The 23,641-nt window shown below is 41.1% G+C and overlaps 1 protein-coding gene across 1 annotated transcript in view; it reads left to right on the top strand.

The window, feature by feature from the left end:
• Positions 1–23,641, top strand: part of PHLPP1 (PH domain and leucine rich repeat protein phosphatase 1) — a 266,548-nt gene that overhangs the window by 136,778 nt on the left and 106,129 nt on the right. Inside the window, exon 4 of the mRNA XM_015122148.3 lies at positions 11,816–11,982. Within this exon, the coding sequence (XP_014977634.3) occupies positions 11,816–11,982 (167 nt within the window). The remainder of the gene's footprint in view (positions 1–11,815; positions 11,983–23,641) is intronic.

Here is a 23,641-nt window from a genome sequence, read left to right as displayed (position 1 = left end):
AGTGGAATAATTGGAAAAACAATCTATGAATTCTGTATTAAACATACTGAATTCTTGTGTATTAGACTTGGAACTTAAACATCAATTTTTTTTTTTTGTATTTTAAAAACAAAAGAGGCCGGTTGTGGTGGCTCACGCCTGTAATCCCAGCACTTTGGGAGGCTGAGGCAGGTGGATCACAAGGTCAGGAGTTCGAGACCAGCCTGGCCAACATGCTGAGACCCCCATCTCTACTAAAAATACAAAAATTAGCCGGGTGTGGTGGCAGGCACCTGTAATCCCAGCTGCTCACGTGGCTGGTGGCTGAGGCAGGAGAATTGCTTGAACTCAGGAGGTGGAGGTTGCAGTAAGCCGAGATTGCACTACTGCACTCCAGGCTGGGTGACAGAGCAAGACTCCATCTCGGGGAGAAAAACAAGTAGTTCATTTCTAGTAGTAAAACCACTTGAATAGTATTTGTATTATGTATTTTAATAGAAAGCTAGAATGTAAGTTCTTCGTGGTTCATTTCTCCTTTGTTAAGGCGATGTCACCTTTGGGGAAATGCTGCCGTGATGTTCAGAAACATTCTCAGGTAGTAACATTTGAAAGAGATTGTTTATACATATTTTGCCAATAAGGAACTCAGGAAGGAACTCTGAGTTCAGATTTGATCTCCACCCAAGCTGAACTCTATTTTTTTGTTGTTACTGAGAAACACAATGGGGTTTGTGTGTGTGGGAGGGAGATAACTGCTAGAGGGACACCGGTGGCTCATGATTTTGGAAAGCTGTTGGTGACATCTCCTCTGACCCTATACAGTTGCTTCTGACTCCTAAAGAGTCAGGTGCCGGGTCCACATTTTCACTTTTGGCTGCATGATGAGTTCACTGGACAAATGTAGCAGAAGTGTCTGTGAATACGTGGCTCATTTTGTCAAGGGAGGGGACTGTGTCGGCACTGATGCTGTCGACGCGGAGCTCTGAGGATTGTTCTTGGCCCTGTGTGTGCTCTCACTGCATCCTCTCCAGTGAATCATAGTTATTTAGATGTGTGTGTCCTCAAGAGGCTAAGCTTTCGGAGACAAAGACTGCATCTCTCCAGTACCTGGTACGGTTCCTGGTTCATAAAAGGCAAATAACGAATGTATATTGAATGATTCACTCAGGTTAGCTTGATGGCCCCACGCGTGCTGCCTCCTCATTCCCATCCCCTCACCTCTGCTGGCAGAGAGAGCTGGGGATACCTTGGAGGATCTCTTGATCTGGAGTTCTCTTGATTGACTTTTTAAATATTGTAGCTTGGTCCTCGAACAGTGAGCCAGGGATTTTGTTTCGTTTTGTTTTCTTCCCCAGCCTGCAGTTCTCGCCATACTCTTATTTTTGGGTCTTTTAACTATATTTTAACAGGTACCTCATAGCCCATCATTTTAAAATCATAGATCCTACTTCTCCCAAGTGCTCTTGCCCTCATAGAATACCATCTCTCTTATTTATTTATTTATTTATTTATTTATTTATTTATTTATTTATGAGACGGAGTCTCGCTGTGTCACCCAGGCTGGAGTGCAGTGGTGCGATCTCGGCTCACTGCAAGCTCCGCCTCCCGGGTTCAAGCGATTCTCTTGCCTCAGTCTCCTGAGTAGCTGGGATTACAGGTGTGCGCCACCACACTCAGCTAATTTTTGTATTTTTAGTAGAGATGGAGTTTCACCATATTGGCCAGACTAGTGTCAAACTCCTGACCACATGATCTGCCCGCCTCGGCCTCCCAAAGTGCTGGGATTACAGGTGTGAGCCACTGTGCCCGGCCCATCTCTCATAGCCTGCCTGGATTTTCCTGTTGTCTTCATTGATTTGCTATGTCATTACCTCGAATCATTTTAAATGTTGTATAATTTGTGTAATCTTCTTTTCTTTTTTTCTGAGACAAGATGTCCCCCTGTCACCCGTGCTGGAGGGCAGTGGCACAATCATAGTTCACTGCAGCTTCAAGCTTCTGGGCTCAAGGGTTCCTCCCACCTCAGCTTCCCATGGAGCTGGGACTCTAGGCACGTGCCACCACACCTGGCCAAGTTTTTAATTTAACTTTGTAGAGATAGGGTCTTGCTCTGTTGTCCGGGCTGGTCTCAACCTCCTGGACTGAAGTGGTTCTCCTGCCTCAGCCTCCCAAAGTGTAGAGATCACAGGCATGAGCCACTGTGCCTGGCCCATATTTTATTTCTTATATATCTTTAAGTATAAAACTGGTAGCTTTGATATGCTTTTATTGGAACATTATGAAGATATATGATGTAATTAATTTTTTTTTTTTGAGACGGAGTCTTGCTCAGCGCCACAGGCTAGAGTGCAGTGGCGCGATCCGCCCCCTGGGTTCACACCATTCTCCTGCCTCAGCCTCCCAAGTAGCTGGGACTACAGGTGCCCGCCACCACGCCCAGCTAATTTTTTGTATTTTTAGTAGAGACGGCATTTCACCATATTAGCCAGGATGGTCTCAATTTCCTGACCTCATGATCCGCCTGCCTTGGCCTCCCAAAGTGCTGGGATTACAAGCGTGAGCCACTGCGCCCAGCTGATGTAATTAATGTTATAGGAATGTTTTCTGCATCTGTTGTTAAATAGGTTAGTGTAAGAGCAAAAGATGAGATGTCATTATGAAAAGCTTTGAGGTCGAGCTAAAGCATTTCTATAGTGTGTGTGTGTGTGTGTGTGTGTGTGTGTGTGTGTGTGTGTGTGTGTCTGTTTGTTTGTTTTGAGACTGAGTCTCCCTCTGTTGCCCAGGCTGGAGTGCAGTGGCGTGATCTCAGCTCACTGCAACCTCCAGCTCGTCGGTTCAAGTGATTCTTCTGCCTCAGCCTCCCAAGTAGCTGGGATTACAGGCATGTGCCATGACGCCTGGCTAATTTTGGTATTTTTAAGAGGCAGGATTCCACCATATTGGCCAGGCTGGTCTCAAGCTCCTGACCTCAGGTGATCCATCCACCTCAACCTTCCAAACTGCTGGGATTACAGGCGTAAACCACCACACCCATTTAGTTGTATTGTGTTTTGTTTTGTTTTGTTTTTTGTTTGAGACAGAATTTTGCTCTGGTGCCCAGGCTGGAGTGCAGTGGCACAATCTTGGCTCACTGCAGCCTCGACCTCCTGGGCTTAGGCAGTCCTCCACCTCAGCCCCCTGAGTAGCTAGAACTATAGACGTTCACTACCACCCTTGCTAATTTTTTTATTTTTTGTAGAGATGGTGTTTCACCATGTCGCCCAGGCTGGTCTTGAACTTCTGAAGTCAAGTGATCTGCCCGCCTTGGCTTCCTAAAGTGCTGGGATTACAGGCATGAGTCACCACACCCATCCTTCTATAGAATTTCTTTAAAGAAATGATTGCATGTTGTGAAGCAGTGGAAATTAAAATGTTTGTTAAAATTCAAGGTTTTGTTTGATATAAAATAGTATAAAATTGTATTGATAAAGATAAAATTGAAACAAGTAGAGTTGTTAGAATGCTTAACTGATAAATATTAATAAACTCTATTCTAAATTTATATTCTCCTACCTCATGTCTTCCCAAAGCATTCTTCGGGAGATGAGAATTAAAAGTAGGTCAGCTGAGGTTAAGAATTGTTTATAATTCTTATTCCCCAGAGACTATCCCTGTAGCCAGAAGCATAATTTCCCAAGCCACTGAAGACTACACTAGAGCAATTAATGACTCATAATGCTGGTTGACAGCAGCTTTGTTTGTTTGTTTGTTTGTTTGTTTGTTTTGGTGAGACGGAGTCTGGCTGTATCACCAGGCTGGAGTGCAGTGGTACAGTGCAGTGGCATAATCTCAGCTCACTGCAACCTCTGCCTCCTGGGTTCAAGCAATTCTCCTGCCTCAGCCTTTCGAGTAGCTGGGACTATAGGTGCGCACCACCACGCCCAGCTAATTTTTGTATTTTTAGTAGAGATAGGGTTTCACCATGTTTACCAGGATGGTCTTGATCTCTTGACCTCGTGATCCACCCGCCTTGGCCTCCCGAAGTGCTGGGATTGCAGGCGTGAGCCACCATGCCTGGCAGGTTGACAGCAGTCTTTTACTTCACACAAGCAGAATTATTTGTGCTATTTTAGCTGCTTTGATCAAACATTTTAGAGTCATTCTGGTTAATTTTGAGCATGCTGTGCACATAATAAGGATAAATACAACTTGACTAAAGTATAGAGGGGACAAAAAACATCACATGAATGTTACTGTGAACTTTCCCTTGCCTGTGAAAGATGATTATCCACTAAATGAACCATAAGGAGTAGTGGGAATGATGTAGTACAGTCCTCTTGCAAGGGAAGATGAGAATTTTGAAAGCATGGCAGGGATAGGGTAAGGATAGGACAGATAGATTGGTTAGAAATGCAACCCAGCCACACTCGGAGGAGGGACATTTTTGTCATAAGGGTCCTAATAATAGGCAAAGAAATGACTTAAGAAAGTGTCAAGCTGAGTAATATGTTAGCAATATGTGGCCACCCATTGAGTCATCTGAAAATTTTGTTGTTCACATTAGCATTTTTTAATAGTGCAGTGTTCTTTAGAGGAAATATTTTGAGGACCAAATGATCCCTCCTTCCCCCATGTATATTTACAAGTCATTTGGGAAAAAAAGAGACAACATGAGCAGGTAGTTGGAAATTATGTTCATTTTGATGTATCTCTCAGAGTGTGTCCATCATGATAGAAAAGTCCCGTTTAATTTACTAACTCAGTTAGCCTTATTTTTTTTCTTTTTTTTTTTGTTGTTGTTGTTGTTTTGTTTTGTTTTTGAGATGGAGACTTGCACTTGTTGCCCAGGCTGGAGTGCAGTGGCACGGTCTTGGCTCACTGCAACGTCTGCCTCTCGAGTTCAAGCGATTCTCCTACCTCAGCCTCCTGAGTAGCTGAGATTACATGTGCCTGCCACCTCACCCGGCTAATTTTTGTATTTTCAGTAGAGATGGAGTTTCCCCATGTTGGCCAGGCTGGTCTCAAACTCCTGACCTCAAGTGATCTGCTCCCCTTGGCCCCACAAAGTGCTGGGATTACAGATGTGAGCCACTGCCCCCAGCATGTTATTGTTAATACAGGCTGAAACTGACTTTCGATGCCACAGTTACCTTCAACTAATCACAACTTGAATCTATTCATTTGTAGTTCATTGATGGTCTGGCTGATTGCAGTTTATCCGTGTAATTGCTCAAGATGACGAGAGCATTGGCTTATATCTCGTAGACTTTTTTGTTTTACAGACTTTTATTGCTTGCAGTGGTAGACGTTGCTGCGGGGATACTTGGTCTACAGAGCCTCTCCTTTTTTTTTAAATGAATAAAATGCTATTACTGCAGCAACTTGTTAAGGTGATCAGGGCAGGTGTTACTTAGTCTACTTTAGAGATAAGGAAACTGAAGGACAGGTAAGGGAAGTGACTTATTCAAAGTCACGTTGCTAGTAAGTAGGACTGTTCCTACCTACCCCACATACTGTTCAGCTGGTGCCCTTTCTCCTGTGTGTCAAGTTGTGTGGACCTCACCTTTGTGCCTTCAGCTGTCTTGTCTGTGGTTATAAGTACAGTAGCTTTTGCCGAAAAGGAATTTATATTCTAATTATGAGATCCTTTAGAAGCTTTCTGTACCAAAGATTTGAGGCACCTTCTATGTATGCTTATTTCACTTCCCAAATTTCTATAACCTCTTATACTTTTCCTGTAACCTTTAAAATTTTGATTAGGTGCTCACTGAATGGCACCATCGTTGCCCAGTTGGATAAGTTGTGTGGGATTGGAGTGGGCAGAGCCTATGATATCAAGGAATGATGCCCCATGGGGATTCACCCCTCCTCCAAAATCTGTATTTGGTCAGCAGATGGTCTCTATTGCTTCTCCCGAGGAGGACTCACTGTCTCTGACCACCTTGTCTTCATTTCTAAGGCTTAAACATATCCTGAGGAGTACATCTAATTTTCTTTGCTCTAGTTATGTTATTTTATGATGGGGATTAGAGGAGCCTCCCTTCTGGTGAGATCTGAACTTTATTCCAAGTCTTGACCTAATGGCATAGAGTTAATAGTACAGGCTCTTGTTCAAACTCTAGTCCTGTTACTTTTTTTTTGGGGGGGGGGATACAGTTTCACTCTTGTCACCCAAGCTGGAGTGTAATGGCTCAATCTTGGTTCACTGCAACCTCTGCCTCCCAGTTTCAAGTGATTCTCCTGCCTTAGCCTCCCGAGTAGCTGGAATTACAGGCACCCACCTCCATGCCAGGTTAATTTTTGTATTTTTAGTGGAGACAGGGTTTCACCATGTTGGCCAGGCTGGTCTCAAACTCCTGACCTCAAATGATCCACCCACCTCAGCCTCCCATAGTGTTGGGATTACAGGTGTGAGCCGCTGCACCCAGCCTGATCCTGCTACTTTTTAAACAGGCCTTAGGCGCACACTCTGTGACTCAGTTTAACCTTTACCTTTGAAACAAGGGTAAGTTCTTACTGCACAGAGTTGTTGTGAAGATTAAGCTAAATATTGTATCTTAAGCTCTTGGAAGAGTGCCTGTCACAAAGCACTACTTAAATGTTAACTATTATTATTATTGTTACTTGGAAAAGGAAAATGCTAGAATAATAAAGGCTACTTGCTCTGAGGTGTGTACATGTGGTTTTTTGATTAATATTTTTTTATATATGTAGGTCTTTCTTATTTCAGGCAGGATCTCAGTTTTAATAGCTGCTGTGTAGGTGGGTCACAGTTTCTTTAGATAGCCCAGCTGGTAGTTTTCTCATTTGGGAATCAAACCATACCTTCTAAGTAGAGTGCTTTCCTCTCTTTGTGGTAGAGCCCTGATGTGCCCAGGTTGCGCTGAGTAGAAGCACTTAAATCTCCCATTCTGTTGTAGCTCATGGGACTGGGCAGTGGTGTAGCTAGTGGTAGCTTTCGTGGTCATCTTTGCAGCGCACTGCCTCGTGGCCATGTTAACATGATGAGTTTATGCTCTCATGATAGACGTCCCTAGTTCTGCATAGCTCACGCAGGACTGCCCTTGCTTGTAGCCTCTTTAATGTGGTTTCCTCCTCCTTGTTTCTAGCAGAAACAGCTTACGGTCTAGAATGAGGAAAGGAAGCCAATACAACTTGATGTTAAATCATTTTCTCTTAGTTGTCCAAAGGGAGTATTTAGTGGGATGCTTCATTTGAAATGGAATTTGTCTTCTTCAAAGTGGTTGCCACATGAAAGGATGCACCAGATGCAGAGGCCGCCTGGTGAGAAAGGAGGAGGTATAAGGTCGTCTTCTGGCCATTCTTCCAGCAAGATGTTTTGAGGGTCCTCCCAAGTACTCAGCGTGGGTTTATGTCAGTGAGCAAAATAGAAAAATTCTTTCCTTTATGGAGCTTACAATCTAGAGACAAAGGCAGAGAAAAAATAAGAAAATTCCTTGGTATAGTAGGCCCTCCTTACCTGCGAGTTTCCCATTTCAGAGTCAACCAGCCGTGGATCAAAACCTGCCGACACGGAGGGCTGAGTGTACTATGGCATTTTATGTCAGGGACTTGAGCATCTGTGGATTTTGGTACCTGCTGGGGTCCAGGAACCAATCCCCAGTGAATATGGAGCATTGACCATACATTGGTGATCACCTCACACTTCTCAGAACCTTTCCACACATCCCATTTCACTCACCTTAAAAGCCAGAGTCCTCACAAGGCCTGAAGGTCCCACAGGGTCTGCTGCTTGCCCCATATCCCCTGCCCATTTACCTTCTGACCTCGTTGCCTTATAATCAGTGTTCTCAGGTCTCTCGGACATGCCAAGTATGCTCCTTTTACAAATTTTTTGTATTATTATTATTTTTTAAATTTGAGACTGGATCTGGCTTTATTGCCCAGGCTGGAGTGCCGTGGTATGATCAAAGCTCACTGCAACCTCGACCTTCTGGGCTTAAGTGATCCTTCCACCTCAGCCTCCCAAGTGGCTGGGACTATAAGCATGCACCACCACGCCCAGCTAATTAAAAATTTTTTTTCTTAGTAGAGATGATGGTCTCACTCTGTTGCCCAAGCTGGTCTTAAACTTCTGGGCTCAAACAGTCCTCCCACCCCAGCCTCCCAAAGTGCTGGGATTACAGGCGTGAGCCACCATACCTGGCTAAGGCATGCTTTTCTAAGGGCTCTAACTCTGGGTACTTCCTCTGCCTGGCAGCATCTTCTTCCAGATAAATCCTATCAGCCACCTTTTCCTGTTTTTCCTTGCTAAATGTCATCTTTTCAGTGGGGACCACCCTCACTAACCTATTTAAATTACAATCCACCACCTTCCTAGCAATCTTGACCCCCTTTCTCAAGCTGTTTTTTTTTTTCATTCGTAGTGCTTACCATTTTTTTTAACGTATAATTTATTTATTTGTAAAGAAAGCTTAATAGGGGAGGGATCTTCATTTTGTTTTCTGAAGTATATTAAGGGCTTACCTAGAACAGTAATTGGCACCTCTAGTAGATACTCAGTAAACATGTTGAATGAATAAAATGAAAAGTACAATGGAAAAAATAAAGAAGGGTTGTATTAGTTTCCTGTGGCTGCTGTAACATGTTAACAGACCCTCGGTGGCTTAAAACAATAGAAATTTATGATCTCATGGTATATATTGCACATATAATTATTCATCCATATAATATATGGAGGTGTGTGTGTTATGTTAAAAATTGTTTTCATAAATGGAATGTGTCATGCTGCAGTTTGCATTTGTATCAAGTCAGATTAATACATATGGTTCTAGCTCCTTCATTTTAACTGCAGCTCTAAGCAGCTGATTCTCTTTCTCTCCTGGTTTCAGAATATGTAAATCCCAGAGAAGTCCTTTGATTAACCTAACTTGGGTCCCATGCTAGCACCTCTTGGATCAGCCTGTGGCTTCAGCAGATAGGACACTCCGATTGCTCAGACCTGGAGTGCATGCCTACCCACGAATCCAGAGCATCTGGGTACTTTGTTTGCAGTTCCCCTTAGGATCATGAGTTTGAAAGAGAAAGGATTTGGGGCAGACAAAAAATACAGATTTCTACTGAGGCTTCAAGTTTGGGCTCGGACATTACATCCTCTGGGAATCCTTTTCTGACCCCTGGGATTCTGTTCTGTGTCCTTGCACTTCCTATTCTTGTAGCAGTTATCATGTAGTATCTTAATTACCCTGTCCTCTTGATGTGTACTCATTCAGGGCAGAGACTGTGTCTGTCTTGTTTTCCTGTTGTATCTCAGGAAATAAAAGGCCTGCCATACACCATTAAGTAGATGTTCAACACATATTTTTGAATGAATGATTCCACTAACTAGCAGAGCTTTCAACCTCACTTTCTATAAACAGGTTCCCATCCACTTCCTATGAATGCCATAGGAATCCTGTGTGGCGTGGTGCTTTTGCACCTACTTTCAGACCCATTAACATTCTATCTCTTTTTACATCTTTCTTTGTATGAGTGGTTTGGCCCTGTTTGGCATTTTCTTTTTCTTATTTAATGGTGAAAATTCACAGAAAGATAAAATAGGTAAAATGCAAACTCAGACTTTCTTGGTAAAGTCTTTAGAGATAAGTCCTGCCCAACTTTTCTCACCCCAGTATACCTTTAGCTTTCATGTGTGCACAGTAATTTCTCCTAACCTCAAATATTCCATCAGCAGAACTGTTTGTTTTTTTGAGACAGAGTCTCTCTCTGTCGCCCAGGCTGGAGTGCGATGGCATGATCTCGGCTCACTGCAACCTCCACCTTCTGGGTTCAAGCGATTCTGCTGCCTCAGCCTCCCGAGTAGCTGAGATTACAGGCATCCCACCACCACGCCCAGCTAATTTTTGTATTTTTAGTAGAAACGGGGTTTCACCACGTTGGCCAGGCTGATCTCCAACTTCTGACCTCAAATGATCCACCTGCCTCGGCCTCCCAAAGTGCTAGGATTACAGATGTGAGCCACCGTGCCCAACCTAGCAGAACATATGCCAGATTTACTTCTGGATACTTTTAGCAGCAGGGGAGTATGGATTTTAGTGGATATAAAATGTGAATGAAGCTGTGTATGGTGGCTCATGCCTGTAATCCAGCACTTTGGGAGGCTGATGTGAGAGGATCAACCTAGCCCAGTAGTTTGAGACTATCCTGGGCAACATGGCAAGACCCTGCCCCTACTTTATTATTTAAAAAAAATTTTTTTTTAATGAAAAATAAAATATGAATGATTTGATTTGGAAATGGTAGTGTTAGTAGTAGTACTAGCAATAGTAATAGCAGTTAACATTTACTGAGTGCTTTTTCTGTGCCAGGCATGTAGAAGTAGGTACCATCTTTATATCTGTATACAGATGAGAAAACTGGATCTTACATCAGTGATCTATTCAAGTTATCTCAGCTCCTGAGTGGTGGCGCTGGGCTGTGAATCTGGACACTGAACTCAGAACCATACATCTAAGGACTATGTTCTACTGCCTTGTGTAATTAGGAACAGAAACCTGGGGTTTGGTAAAAGAAAAAGACACCAGATTGATCACAGATAAGCAGTGAAATTTCTGCCCTAAAGCTTCGGTAAAGATAAATAGGGAGAATTAACCAAAGTTTTAGAACTATATTCCCATTGCCTCTGTGAGGAGAGAAAAAACCAAGATGTGTGAAGGTGGGGCTAAAGCCACGTGCTGTAGCATAAATCGGCACTGTGTTACCTACAATATTGGGAAGAACATTTGAGAAATGCAGGGTGGTCAGTGAGTTTTCTGCTTCCCACATGAAAGTTGGTCTTTAGCCCTGAGATCCTGGCCGTGGGAGGAGTCATTTAACCAGGAAGGCATTGAACATCTGGATAAATACTTAGACATAAAATAAGTTTTACATCAAATACTTACATGAAGCAAAGCACAATGAATCTATAAGCATTTCACTGAAACTGTGAAGTGAGGCAGCCTGGAAAGTTTGTAGCAGACAGGCAATAGAATCTGATTCTACTATACCATGAATTGAAGATGTGTACAAGGTCAATGATACTCTTTTTCTTTATTTGTGCTATTTTTAAATCAGTATATACAATGACTTTCATATGTTCAGTTTAGATCTTAGTATCTGTCTCTTGACCGTGTATTTACTCGATAGCTCTGAATTCTCTTTCTGTGGGAGAGAATTATTCCTTATGTTTTCAGGAATAAAACTCCTACATTGGAGGAGTTTACTGATATCAATAAACCCAGTGGAGTAATCTGTGTTCTTTCCAGCCTGTCTCCTATGCTAGGTTACTGTACATACCCTCCAGGCAGGGACATTTTCATGCTTTTATAAAGTATTTGGCTCGAACACTAAGTACAGACAAACATCACTTAATGACAGGAATATATCCTGAGAAATGTGTTGTTAGGCAATTTCTTCATGGTGCAAACATCAGCGTGTACTTACACAAACCTAGATGGTGTAGCCAACTACACACTTAGGCTGTTGCTCCTAGGTTACAAACCTGTGTAGCATGTTACTGTACCGAATCTGTGGGCAGTTGTAACAAAATGGTAAGTATTTGTGTATCTAAACATAGAAAAGGCAGTGTGTTGTGCTGTGACATTATGATGGCTGCCATATCACTAGGTGATAGGAATTTTTCGGCTTTATAATCTTGTGGGACTGCTGTATATGATATGTTATTGACTGAAAGGTTGGTATGTGGCATGTGACTGAATACTGTGTTGGTTTATATTTGGACTAACAGTGCTACTTTCATAGAATACCTGTTCCAAATTGGTATTATCTCATTTCTATCCATAGAAAGTAGTTATAGGATAAGTGGATGGTATTAAAATTAAGTTTTATCCCTCTTTAGGTTGCATCCCAGCGCATTAGCTCAGTGGACCTCTCATGTTGTAGCCTGGAACATCTGCCTGCCAACCTCTTCTACAGCCAAGACCTCACTCATCTCAATTTAAAACAAAACTTCCTAAGGCAAAACCCTAGCCTTCCAGCTGCCAGGGGGCTTAATGAACTGCAAAGGTAAGCCTGCAGAAATGGGTGGATCATGAGGAAGGGGTGGGGGCAGAATGAACTTCTGCTTGTTATCTCTTGAATATTCTCACTAAAAAAACTAGTGTATAAACTTTCTCTTTCGGAAAACAGAGTAATAGGACTTTGTTTATTAGTGAGGACATTACCAGTTCTCAATCTGAGATTTTTTTAAGGTTCATGCTTTTGAAACTAATGATTTATGATATTTATTAATTGGATAGAGTTGTGTAAGAACAATTCTCCTTTAACAACTTTTATTCCTATCTAAAAATGCATCTGCAAACAATAACATTTGGTGTGTTACTTCTGAACTTCAGGTGTTTGTTCAGATTAAATTGTTTCTTTTGAAATTTATGAGAGGTCAGTTTTTCCCGTGAAAAGACATTTCCTTAGAAATTTAAGAACCAGCGTTTAAATCCATTTATATCATGTCTTCTGGGTGATTAATATGTAGGTTTCAAGAGTCACATGTTAAACAGAACCTGCTCCTTTATTTATTTATTTTTTTATTTTGTTGAGACAGAGTCTTGCTCTGTCTCTCAGGCTGGAGTGCAGTGGCGTGATCCCGGCTCATTGCAGCCTCCTCCTGGGCCCAAGTGATTCACCTGCCTCAGCCTCCAGAGTAGCTGGGATTACAGGTGCCCACGCCCTCTTAATTTTTGTATTTTTAGTAGAGACAGGGTTTCACCATGTTGGTCAGGCTGGTCTTGAACTCTTGACCTCAAGTGATCTGCCCTTCTTGGGCTCCCAAAGTGCTGTGATTACAGGCGTGAGCCACCATGCCTGGCCTAGAATGTGCTCATTTGTAACTAGAAAAGAGAGACTTGACTTGCCTGTCTCCAAAACAGATTTAAGAATTTACCACATTCATTTCCTTTCCTCTTTGGAGCAGTGATCAGTCTTCATTCTGTGGTAAATTAAACCTTTGATACTTATATATTTGTTGCAAATATGTAGACTGTGTAACTGCGAAGAATATAACTTTTAAATAAATAATTGCTAGTTCATTTGTTTTTACATGACTGATATCAGGAATTAAAAAATATGATAACTATTGTGATTCTGTTTATGGTTTTTAACATCCAGAAAAAATAATCCAATACTTGCTTATAAAGTTTGTGGATGTAATTGGGAAATGGAAGAGTATTTTAGTTGTCTTTTTAGGTAATTGTGAATATCCTTCCTTGATACTATACCAAAACTTGACAAGTGGTCATTTCTTAAATGTTAGTTCTAATATGGAATCTAAATCTCTATTCGTGAGCTTTTTGAATTCTTTAACAGTAAGATCCATTGATCTGACTTGCAGTTTGATTTGACTCTTTACCCATGCATCACTTTGTTGCATTAAGTGTTGGTCATTTGGAGAGTACTGCTTCGTTGTGTAACACAGATACTCCAAATGTTAATATATTTTATTATGGAATTTTAAGAATTCACATTTGTTAATATCACCACTGATTTATTTTTTGTTGTTGTTTATTTATTTATTTTTTTGAGATGAAGTCTCACTCTGTCGCCCAGGCGGGAGTGCAGTGGTGCGATCTTGGCTCACTGCAACCTCTGCCTCCTGGGTTCTAGCGATTTTCCCGCCTCAACCTCTGGAGTAGCTGGGATTACAGGCATGCCCCCAACACCTGGCTAATTTTTTGTATTTTTAGTGGTGATATGGTTTCTCCATGTTGGCCAGGCTGGTCTCGAACTCCTGACCTGAAGTGATCTGCCCACCTTGGCCTCCCAAAGTGCTGGGATTACAGGCGTGAGCCACCATGCCCGGCCAATATCACCACTGATTTATCAGTAAAGTCTTTTAAGTATTGGGATGTTGTTAAGCTTACTGTGGAAACGAGTTTCCACAATTTTAATTTTTAATTAGAAATGTGAAGGCCGTTATTGGCAGCACATGCCATCAGTTGTTTTCCAGTAAGCTGCCTTCTCACTTCATTTTTGAGAAAATGTCTGCCAAATACCCAAGTATGAATAATAATCATTTGTCAGTTGTTCTTTCAAGTAAAGATGGGATTCTCTGTAAACAGTGACTGGTTTGGCCCACAACTCACATCATCAGATAAGTGTTTTCCTTGAGATAACTATCATACTTTAGTGTGTACCAGAAGTGTTTTTTTTGTGTACCTCCTATTTTATCACCCAGAAAATTAAAAAGACATATACTCAGGGGTTGAGGTGTAATAAGAAATGACTTTCCTGTGTCATCAAGGACATTCTTAAGTAAAACTGGCATTACAATTTTTTTAAAGAATATTTTTACTGTGGTTGCCTGGAAGAAAAGAATAGAGAAGAATATAATGACAACTTGGACAGTTTGGTGCTGCAGTGAATTAATTACATAGGCAGTCAAGACTCTAATAAGGATATTTTGCTCCAGCAATTCCTGATTGTCCCCTGTAGCTGACATATACTATGAAAGTTACCACTGTGGTATTCTTTTTTTTTTTTTTTTTTTAATTGAAAGCAAGTTTATTAAGAAAGTAAAGGAATAAAGAATGGCTTACTCCATAGGCAAAGCAGACCTAAGGGCTGCTGGTTGGCTACTTTCATGGTTCTTTCTTTCTTTTTCTTTTCTTTTTTTTTTTTTTGAGACATTGTTTTGCTGTCACTCAGGCTGGAGTGCAGTGGCAGCTCACTGCAGCCTTTGCCTCCCGGGCTCAAGTGATCCTCCTGCCTCAGCCTCCCAAATAGCTGGGATTACAGGCAGGTACCACCATCATGCACAGCTAGAATTTATATTTTTAGTAGAGACGGGGTTTCACCATCTTGCCAGGCTGGTTTTGAACTCTTGAACTCAAGTGATCCGCCCACCTTGGCCTCCCAAAGTGCCTGGCCTATGGTTGTTTCTTGATTGCATGCTGAACCAAGGGGTAGATTATTTATGAGTTTTCTGGGAAAGGGGTAGCCAAGTCCCAGAACTAAGGGTCCCTCCCCTTTTTAGACTATATAGGGTAACTTTCTGATATTGCCATGGGATTTGTAAACTGTCATGGTGCTGGTGGGAGTGTCTTTTAGCATGCTAATGCATTATAATCAGCATACAATGAGCAGTGAGGACAGCCAGAGGTCACTTTCATCACCATTTTGGTTTTGGTGACTTTTGGCCAGCTTCTTTACTGCATCCTGTTTTATCAGCAAGATCTTTGTGACCTGTATCTTGTGCTGACCTCCTATTTCATGTGTAAGTAAGAATGCCTAACCTCCTGGGAATGCAGCAGCCCAGTAGGGGTAAGCCTTATTTTACCCAGCCCCTGTTCAAGATGGAGTCACTCAGGTTTGAATGCCTCTGACATATTTCCCCCTTCTGTTTTATTTTTTTAATTTTTAAAAATTTGTTTATGTATTGTTTTTTTTTTTGAGACAGAGTCTCGCTCCTGTTGTCCAGACTGGAGTGCAGTGGTGCAGTCTCAGCTCACTGCAACCTCCACCTCCCGGCTTCAAGCAGTTCTCCTGTCTCAGCCTCCTGAGTAGCAGGGACTACAGGCGCCCGCCACCACTTCCAGCTAATTTTTGTATTTTTAGTAGAGGTGGGGGTTTCACCATGTTGGCCAGGCTGGTCTCGAACTCCTGACCTCAGGTAGTCTGCCCATGTCGGCCTCCCAAAGTGCTGGGATTACAGACGTGAGCTACTGCACCCGGCTGCCCCTCCCTTTTATAAGGAGATCTTTAATCCTAAGGGTTGTAGAGGAATGAAGATCCATCTTCTGTAACTTCTTCAGGCTGAATAGGGACAATGATATTCCTGCCTAACTATGAGGGCCTCTTGTATTCAAGGTAGAGAGGAGGTCAGTCACAAAGCATTGGTCTGGCGAGGGCCATTGATAACTGTGAGTTCCAACAAGAAGTGCTATCTGGAAGAATAGTAAGTGTTCAATTTAAGAAAACATTCAGTAAGCTTATCTGCATTCCTACACAAAGAGTACAACAGTAATATATTCTACAACAGTAAAAAAAAAAAAAAAAGATAAGTAAAATTATCCCAAGTAAACTAAATAAGAAGTCTTTCTATTAACTAGGCAGTTGTAGGACCAAGCTGATACGGGGTCCCTAGCTGATTCCAGTACATGCCCAGAATTAGAATACTGATCAAGATTTTTATATTACCCATCCCTTTTGTTTCTTCTGAGCAGCAGCAGAGATCACTGGTTGGTTCATGGGAATAAGTAGGATTAGTCTAAATTGCAGGAAAAAACCCTCAAAAACAACTGAGACTAGAATCTAATAACAGGTAGACCACAGTTCTTGAAACATAATTTTTCTCTCTTCAGTCTCCCATTTTCACTAAAGACAAATGATAGGACTGATTTGTTTGCAAAATACTTAAGCTTAGGTTTTATATGTTCTATGTATTGTTATTAATTTTGGACTGGCTGGATGCAATGGCTCAGTCCTATAATCCCACTTGGGAAGCTGAGGCAGGAAGATGGCTTGAGACCAGGAGTTTGAAACCAGCCTGTCAATGTCATGAGACCCCATCTCTATGAAAGAAAAATTTAAAAATTAGCTGGGTATAGTAGCACATGCTTGTAGTCTCAGCTACTTGGGAGGCTGAGGCATGAGGATTGCTTGAGGCCAGTAGTTTGAGGCTGCAGCGAGCCATGATTATGCTACTGCACTCCAGCCTAGGCAACAGAGGGAGAACCTATTTCAAAACTAAAATAAAAATAAAATAAAATAAAATAAAATAAAATAGTTGTACTGGCACTACAACAGTGAAGTTAATATACTTTTTTTTTTTAATTTCACTGAAAGGTTATAATCATTATTATCATTTTGTTCGTTTCTGGAGCTACCCATCATGAACTATCATCAATCAGTGTGTTCTGAGGTTTGAAATTATTGGGAAATATTTCTGCATATTTCACAGAAGTGTAGACTTTTGTACTTCTATTATAGAACATCAGTGACTTTCTATCATACTAGCAAATCTTGATGTCTTAGAACAGAATGGGGCATTAGAATTATCCATACTATTAACCTAAATGCCCATCAGTGAGAGACTGGATAAAGAAATGTGATACACCATGGAATACTATGCAGCCATAAAAAATGAAATTACGTCCTTTTCAGGGACACGGATGGAGCTGGAGGCTGTTATTCTTAGCAAACTAATGCAGGAACAGAAAACCATATACTGCATGTTCTTACTTATAAGTGGGTGTCAAGTGATATGGACACATAGAGGGGAACAGCACACAGTGGGGCCTCTTGGAGGTTGGAGGGCAGGAAGAAGGAGAGGATTAGGAAAAATAACAGATACTAGGCATAGTACCTGGGTGATGAAATATATGTACAACAAACCCTCATGACGCACATTCACCTGTGTAACAAACCTGCTCATGTAGCCTTGAACTTAAAATAAAAGTTAAAAAAAAAAAAAAATCATCCAACCTAATGCTCTCTTTTGAAGATGGGGTCTATGGGGATGTTAACTGCCAAATTCGGTTTAACGGTTACCTTTTAGGGAGACGGGGATAGGATTAGTGAATGGTTTGAACAAGGTTCCAACTATATCTGTAATGTTTATTTCTTTAAAAAGAAAAATGAGAGACCAAAAGGTTTTTTGTTTGTTTGTTTTGTTTTGTTTTTGTTTTGGAGACAGAGCCTCACTCTGTTGCCTGGCTGGAGTGCAATGGTGCGATCTTGACTCACTGCAACCTCCGGCCCCCAGGTTCATTCAAGTGATTCTCCTGCCTCAGCCTCCTCAGTAGCTGGGACTACAGGCACCCGCCACCATGCCTGGCTAATTTTTGTAGTTTTAGTAGAGACAGGGTTTCGCCATGTTGGCCAGGCTGGTCTCAAACTCCTGACCTCAAGTAATCCACCCATCTTGGCCTCCCAAAGTGCTGGGATTACAGGCATGAGCCACCACGCCTGGCCCAAAAGGTTAATATTTGAAAACGCTGTATAGTTAATACCTGGATGAATGTTACAGTTTTCTGCATTTTTTATTTGAGTATTTCATAATAATCCAAACATTTTAAACCTAAACAAAAAGAAAATTAAAATGCTTCTTTTTACATAGAAGAATGTGATGCTCCCAAAGAGCCAGTATTTGTGGAATAAATATCCAGGTGGAAGGATATTTTGGGCATGACCCACTTCAGGAGGATTCAGGTTCTGTCTTGCCATTTAGTTCTTACAGAGTCATTGACTTGATCCCCCATGTCTGTTGATTCTGTGTGATATCTTTTGAGCTCATCCTGTTTTCTCCTCTCCTCCCATCCCTCTACTGCACACACCCTCTTCCCCCAGCTGTTATAGTGAAAGTACTTCTCAGCCCCCACCTGGTCTGTTGTGCTTCCTGTGAGAGCTGATTGCCTTGTTGTCATTTTCCCTCTGCAGGTTAGCCCTATTTTTGTTTCCCGCTATTTTTTACATTTCTTGGTTTTGTTTTATTTTGTATTTTTAAAAATTTAAGCCTTTTCCTTCATCAAAGTAACACCCTATATAGATTTTTAAAGGTCTTAATAAGCAGTGAAGTTTACAATAAGAAGTAGGTGCCTAAAGTTCCAGCCCATCCCTATATCCAAGTCCTGCTGCTTGGACAACCCTTTTGAATCTTTTGGCTCTTTCTGCTGTTTTCCTTTCTCTTTCTAAATATTATGCATATACTGCTATGTTTTGATTTTTCATTATTGGACATTATATGTTGACCCATTACTAAGGAAGATCAGGATTTCATTCGTTTACATTGTCTCACACTCCCTCTATCCCACACCACATGTACTAACTTCTCTTTCCCCTATCCTCTCAATATATAGGTATTAATTTTTGGTTAAGTCAGTACTCACTATTTACGTTATTATGAGCCTGGAACTTATTCAAGCTAAGGGATTTAATTGCAGTGATTATATTTCCTTTCTTGTGCTGGCTTGATAGCAGCCTCACTTTATCACTTGTATACTTTTCTTTTTCCCTAGTATTTGTAAGCTTTCTGACGGAATTCTTATATTCCTCTCAGCACCTTTTTCTTGAGACTTTTTTCTTCCTGGAGCCAGGGTAGGTGCTTGTTCTTCTGGCCTGCTACACAGCAAAGACAGTGTGTGGACCTTTTCCTCAGGGGGTGTCAGTTTACTAGAGAAACCCTTTGGTATTCTGCCAGGGCAATGCATGCCAAGATTCAGGGTAGTGAGTGCAAAAGAGAGGAGGAATCTCAAGGTTTAGTATGTGGATTTTAATTTAACTTCCCTGTTTTCAGAACAGTGTTTTCTGTTATGCTTGGTAACTTCTTTTCTTTTCAATTTATGAGAAATATTTCGACACTTAAGTAATTACAAAGAATTAAACAATACTATAGATTATACCATCGTCCTTTGACAATCATGTCTTATTTTAACTTCCATAAGCCAGTTTCTGTAGCATTGCATGCATACCAAATTGATAAAGGATAACTTCAGACTATTTTAGATAAAAGTTGGATCTTGCCTGTAATCCTAGCACTTTGGGAGGCTAAGGTGGGTGGATGATTTGAGGTCATGTTGGCCAGCGTGGCCAACATGGTGAAACCTGTCTCTACTAAAAATACAAAAAAATAGCTAGGCGTCATGGCGCACACCTGTAATCCCAGCTCCTTGGGAGCCTAAGGCAGGAGAATCGCTTGAACCTGGGAGGCAGAGGTTGCAGTAAGCCGAAATGGTGCCACTGCACTCTCCAGCCTGAGCGACAGAGCGAGACTCTGTCTCAGGAAAAAAAAAAAAAAAAAAAAAAAGGTGTATCTTAAAATTGTATATGTAAACATTAACATTAAATGTACACATTTAGTTAATACTTTGTTTTAATGACATTTATTTTCTCTAATTTCCTAAACCTATCATTGATCAGAAAAATAATTGTAAAGAACACAGGTCTGATAAGACAGTATCACTGAGCCTTCATGTGGTATGAAAGGAGATAAAGGAGTCTTTGATATTACCAGATGGACTTCTGGAATTATCTTTTTAGAGACCACATGTTCAGTAATCAGCATCTCAGAAAATGAGTATATTACACTGAGACTGAAATATTTTGAATATAAAAGTAAACCAAGTCACTGGACATGAGCCATCTTTCAGCTGTTGGCTTAAAATCTTAAGATGAATCATTGAGAATACTCAAGCTGTATGTATAACTAAATAAGAAATTAACTCAGTGGTTTTCATTCTCTTATTGCTCTATACTTTGACAAACTATTCTCTCTCCTCCAAATTACCTCCCTGATGCTTTGACAAACTATTCTCTCTCTTCCAAATTACCTCCCTGGGTCAAATGAAGGGCCAAAGAAAGCAGTTTCCCTGGTCATCATGCTGTGATGTAGTATGCCTGATGTCTTTGAATCAGGGACTCTGGTTCATTTTATTCCAGGGAATTAACTGTCTTCTGCTGGCATTGGGAAGAGGATTTGGGGTCTTACTCCTCCTTCTGTAACCTTTTGGAAATTTGTAGAAGTATAACAAAAATATAGAAAAGGCAGATATGTGTGTAAAACTTGATGGATTTCCACAAAGTGAACACATCCGTGTAACCAGTATACATATTGAGGAAGAGAATATTACCAGCACTCCAGAAACCATCCTTGTACCCTTCTCTTTGTTACCTTAAATATCATCACTATCCTGACTTAGAACATCATGAAATAGTTTCACCTGTCTTTGTACTTGATCTAAATGGAACACACAATGTGTGTTTGAGTCCAGCTTCTTTCATTGACTTTTCTTTTAAAAAAGCAAAACAAAGCATACCAAGTGACATATTATCAGCTTGTACTTTGTACTGTGTAGTATAAGGCAGTGGTTTTGATTTGTTTAAGGTAGAGAATTTTAAAATTTTACACTGCAATAAAAGATTTCTGTTTTGTTCTTTCTGTTGCTTTAAGCATGGGGAAGGTAGGCCTAGGGGACTTGCTGTGTGGCATTGGAGTAACTGGTAAAGCTGCTGTTGTATTGTTCTTTGGAAAAAACTAGGCTTTAAACCAGTTTCTCTTTCTTTTTATTTTGAGACAGCGTCTCGCTCTGTCGCCCAGGCTGGAGTGCACTGGCACAATCTCGGCTCGGCTTACTGCAACCTCTGCCTCCCAGGTTCAAGCGATTCTTTTGCCTCAGCCTCCTGAGTAGCTGGGACTACAGGCACACGCCAACACGCCCGGCTAATTTTTGTATTTTTGGTAGAGACGGGGGGGGGGTGGGTCTCACCATATTGGTCAGGCTGGTCTCGAACTTCTGACCTTGTGATCTGCCAGCCTTGGCCTCCCAAAGCGCTGGGATTACAGGTGTGAGCCACTGCGCCCAGCCACCAGTTTCTCTTTCATTACACACTACTATGAGGTGTTTGTCTCCCACTTCCATTGTCCAAGAAAGATTTTTATTGCTACGATTCCAGAGTAATAAGCTGATAAGTACACACATGCACTCCCCTCATACATACATATATTTAATACTAGGAGTTAAATGTATAATGTGTATTTAAGAAAGTCATGTTAGTACTGCAGAAAGCATTAATGTGGTTTTTAAATGTCCAGTCACCTAGTGTGGTGGCTTCGAAATACACCATATATTTAGTTGCTTATTTTTATTTGTGTGTTTAGGAATTTGTGGTAATCTCTAATGTATGTTTCACAGGGGACATTTTAATTGCCAAAGGGCAATTTATTTTTATGTTTTTACCTAAGTTTCAAGAAATTAAGTTTTAGGTTACAGTGTTAGGGCAAATAGCCAGGGAGAAACTTAAAGTACAATGTGATTATAACAGGTAGGAGTTCTGAGGCATTTTATCTTAAGCACATATCCCCTCAATTTTTCTTTCTACTACAAATTTTCATCTTTAACAAATGAGCTATTTTCACAGAACATTTAAATTGGTATTTGCACCAACATTCTAAATCTGGAAAGATGGCATGCTGATGTACACACACAGGTCAGCAGTTTCAGAGGAAAAACATTGTTCTTGGAACGAGTGCTGTTTGTTTTTCCTTTATTGGCATTGGAACTCTTCAAGTTAGTTTTCAAAATATAGAGGAGAGGCAAACTTCAGGGTAATTTTTGGTGGTTTTGATGGTTTCTTTCCTGATTATATGTGTCACTAATAACTATAATACATTGTTTAATTCTTTTATTCATAGATAGTACTTCATTTATGTTAACTATATCTCTAGATGACTCAGATAGTCTTAATACTAAGATTATTGTTATTTGCAATAGGGAATGATTTTTTATAAAATATGGTAAGTTTCTTTGTAGAGTCAGTGAAGAAGACAACTTTTTGCAGTGAAGAAGACAAAATTCAAGGGATATAATTTTTTCCCCCTTCTCTTAATTTCATGTTTTTAATATGATAGCAAAGCTGTATGAACTTATTGACACTAAATTATAATGGTGTTTGAACATTTTACTACCCTGTTAAATTTAAATTTAGCTCTGTTTTTTTTTTTGTTTGTTCGTTTTTTTTTTTTTTTTGAGACGGAGTTTCACTCTTGTCGCCCAGGCTGGAGTACAATGGTACAATCTCGGCTCACTGCAACCTCCGCCTCCTGGGTCCAAGCAGTTCTCCTGCCTCAGCCTCCTGAGTAGCTGGGATTACAAGTGTGCACTACCACACCCAGGCTAATTTTTGTATTACTAGTAAAGATGGAGTTTCACCATGTTGGCCAGTCTGGTCTCCAACTCCTGACCTCAGGTGATCTGTCTGCCTCAGCCTCCCAAAGTGCTGGGATTACAGGCATGAGCCACCACGCCTGACCAAATTTAGCTCTTATAAATTTTTTCTTTCTTTTTTTTTTTTTACAGTCTTGGTCTGACCTCCCCCAGGATGGAGTACAGTGGTGTGATCTTGGCTCACTGCAGCCTCCGTCTCCCAGGCTTAGGCGATTCTCCTGCCTCAGCCTCCTAAGTAGCTGGGATTACAGGCATGTGCCACCATGCCTGGCAAATTTTTGTATTTTTAGTACAGACGGGGTTTCACGATGTTGGCCAGGTTGGTCTTGAACTCCTCACCTCAGGTGATCTGCCTGCCTTGGCCTCCCAAAGGGCTGGGATCATAGGCATGAGCCACTGCATCTGGCCTAGCTCTTATAACTGTGCCATTTATTTATCATTTATTAAAGATTTATAGGGAGGATCATTGAAGGACCTAGAGTTTGTAAATATAGAGGAGGCAAAACTTTACCTGTGCCCTCTAAAAGCCTCCACCTGGGTCTGAGAACTAAATGGACATAAGGCATTAGCTGGAGAAAAGTGTACAAATTTTTACATGTACATCGGAACCCCCATGGGAAAATGAAGACCTAAAGAAGTGGCAAAATCTTAAGTGCTTATATACTAGGTTGAACACAGAGGAAATTGTGGAAAAGTAAGTAAAATATATGGGGAGACCAAAGAAAGATGAGTTATTTTAACAAATGTTGTTTGTACAGAATTGTCTTAGCCTCCATTCCCTGTCTTTTTTTTTTGTTGTTGTTGTTGTTGAGACGGAGTCTCGCTCTGTTGCCCAGGCTGGAGTGCAGTGGCGCAATCTCGGCTCACTGCAAGCTCCGCCTCCCGGGTTCACGCCATTCTGCCTCCGAGTAGCTGGGACTACAGGCGCGCACCACTACGCCCGCCTAATTTTTTGTATTTTTAGTAGAGACGGGGTTTCACCGTGTTAGCCAGGATGGTCTCGATCTCTT

The sequence above is a fragment of the Macaca mulatta genome, chromosome 18 (genome assembly GCF_049350105.2).
Source record: "Macaca mulatta isolate MMU2019108-1 chromosome 18, T2T-MMU8v2.0, whole genome shotgun sequence".
Lineage (NCBI taxonomy): Eukaryota > Metazoa > Chordata > Mammalia > Primates > Cercopithecidae > Macaca > Macaca mulatta.
This window is presented reverse-complemented; position numbering and strand designations above follow the sequence as displayed.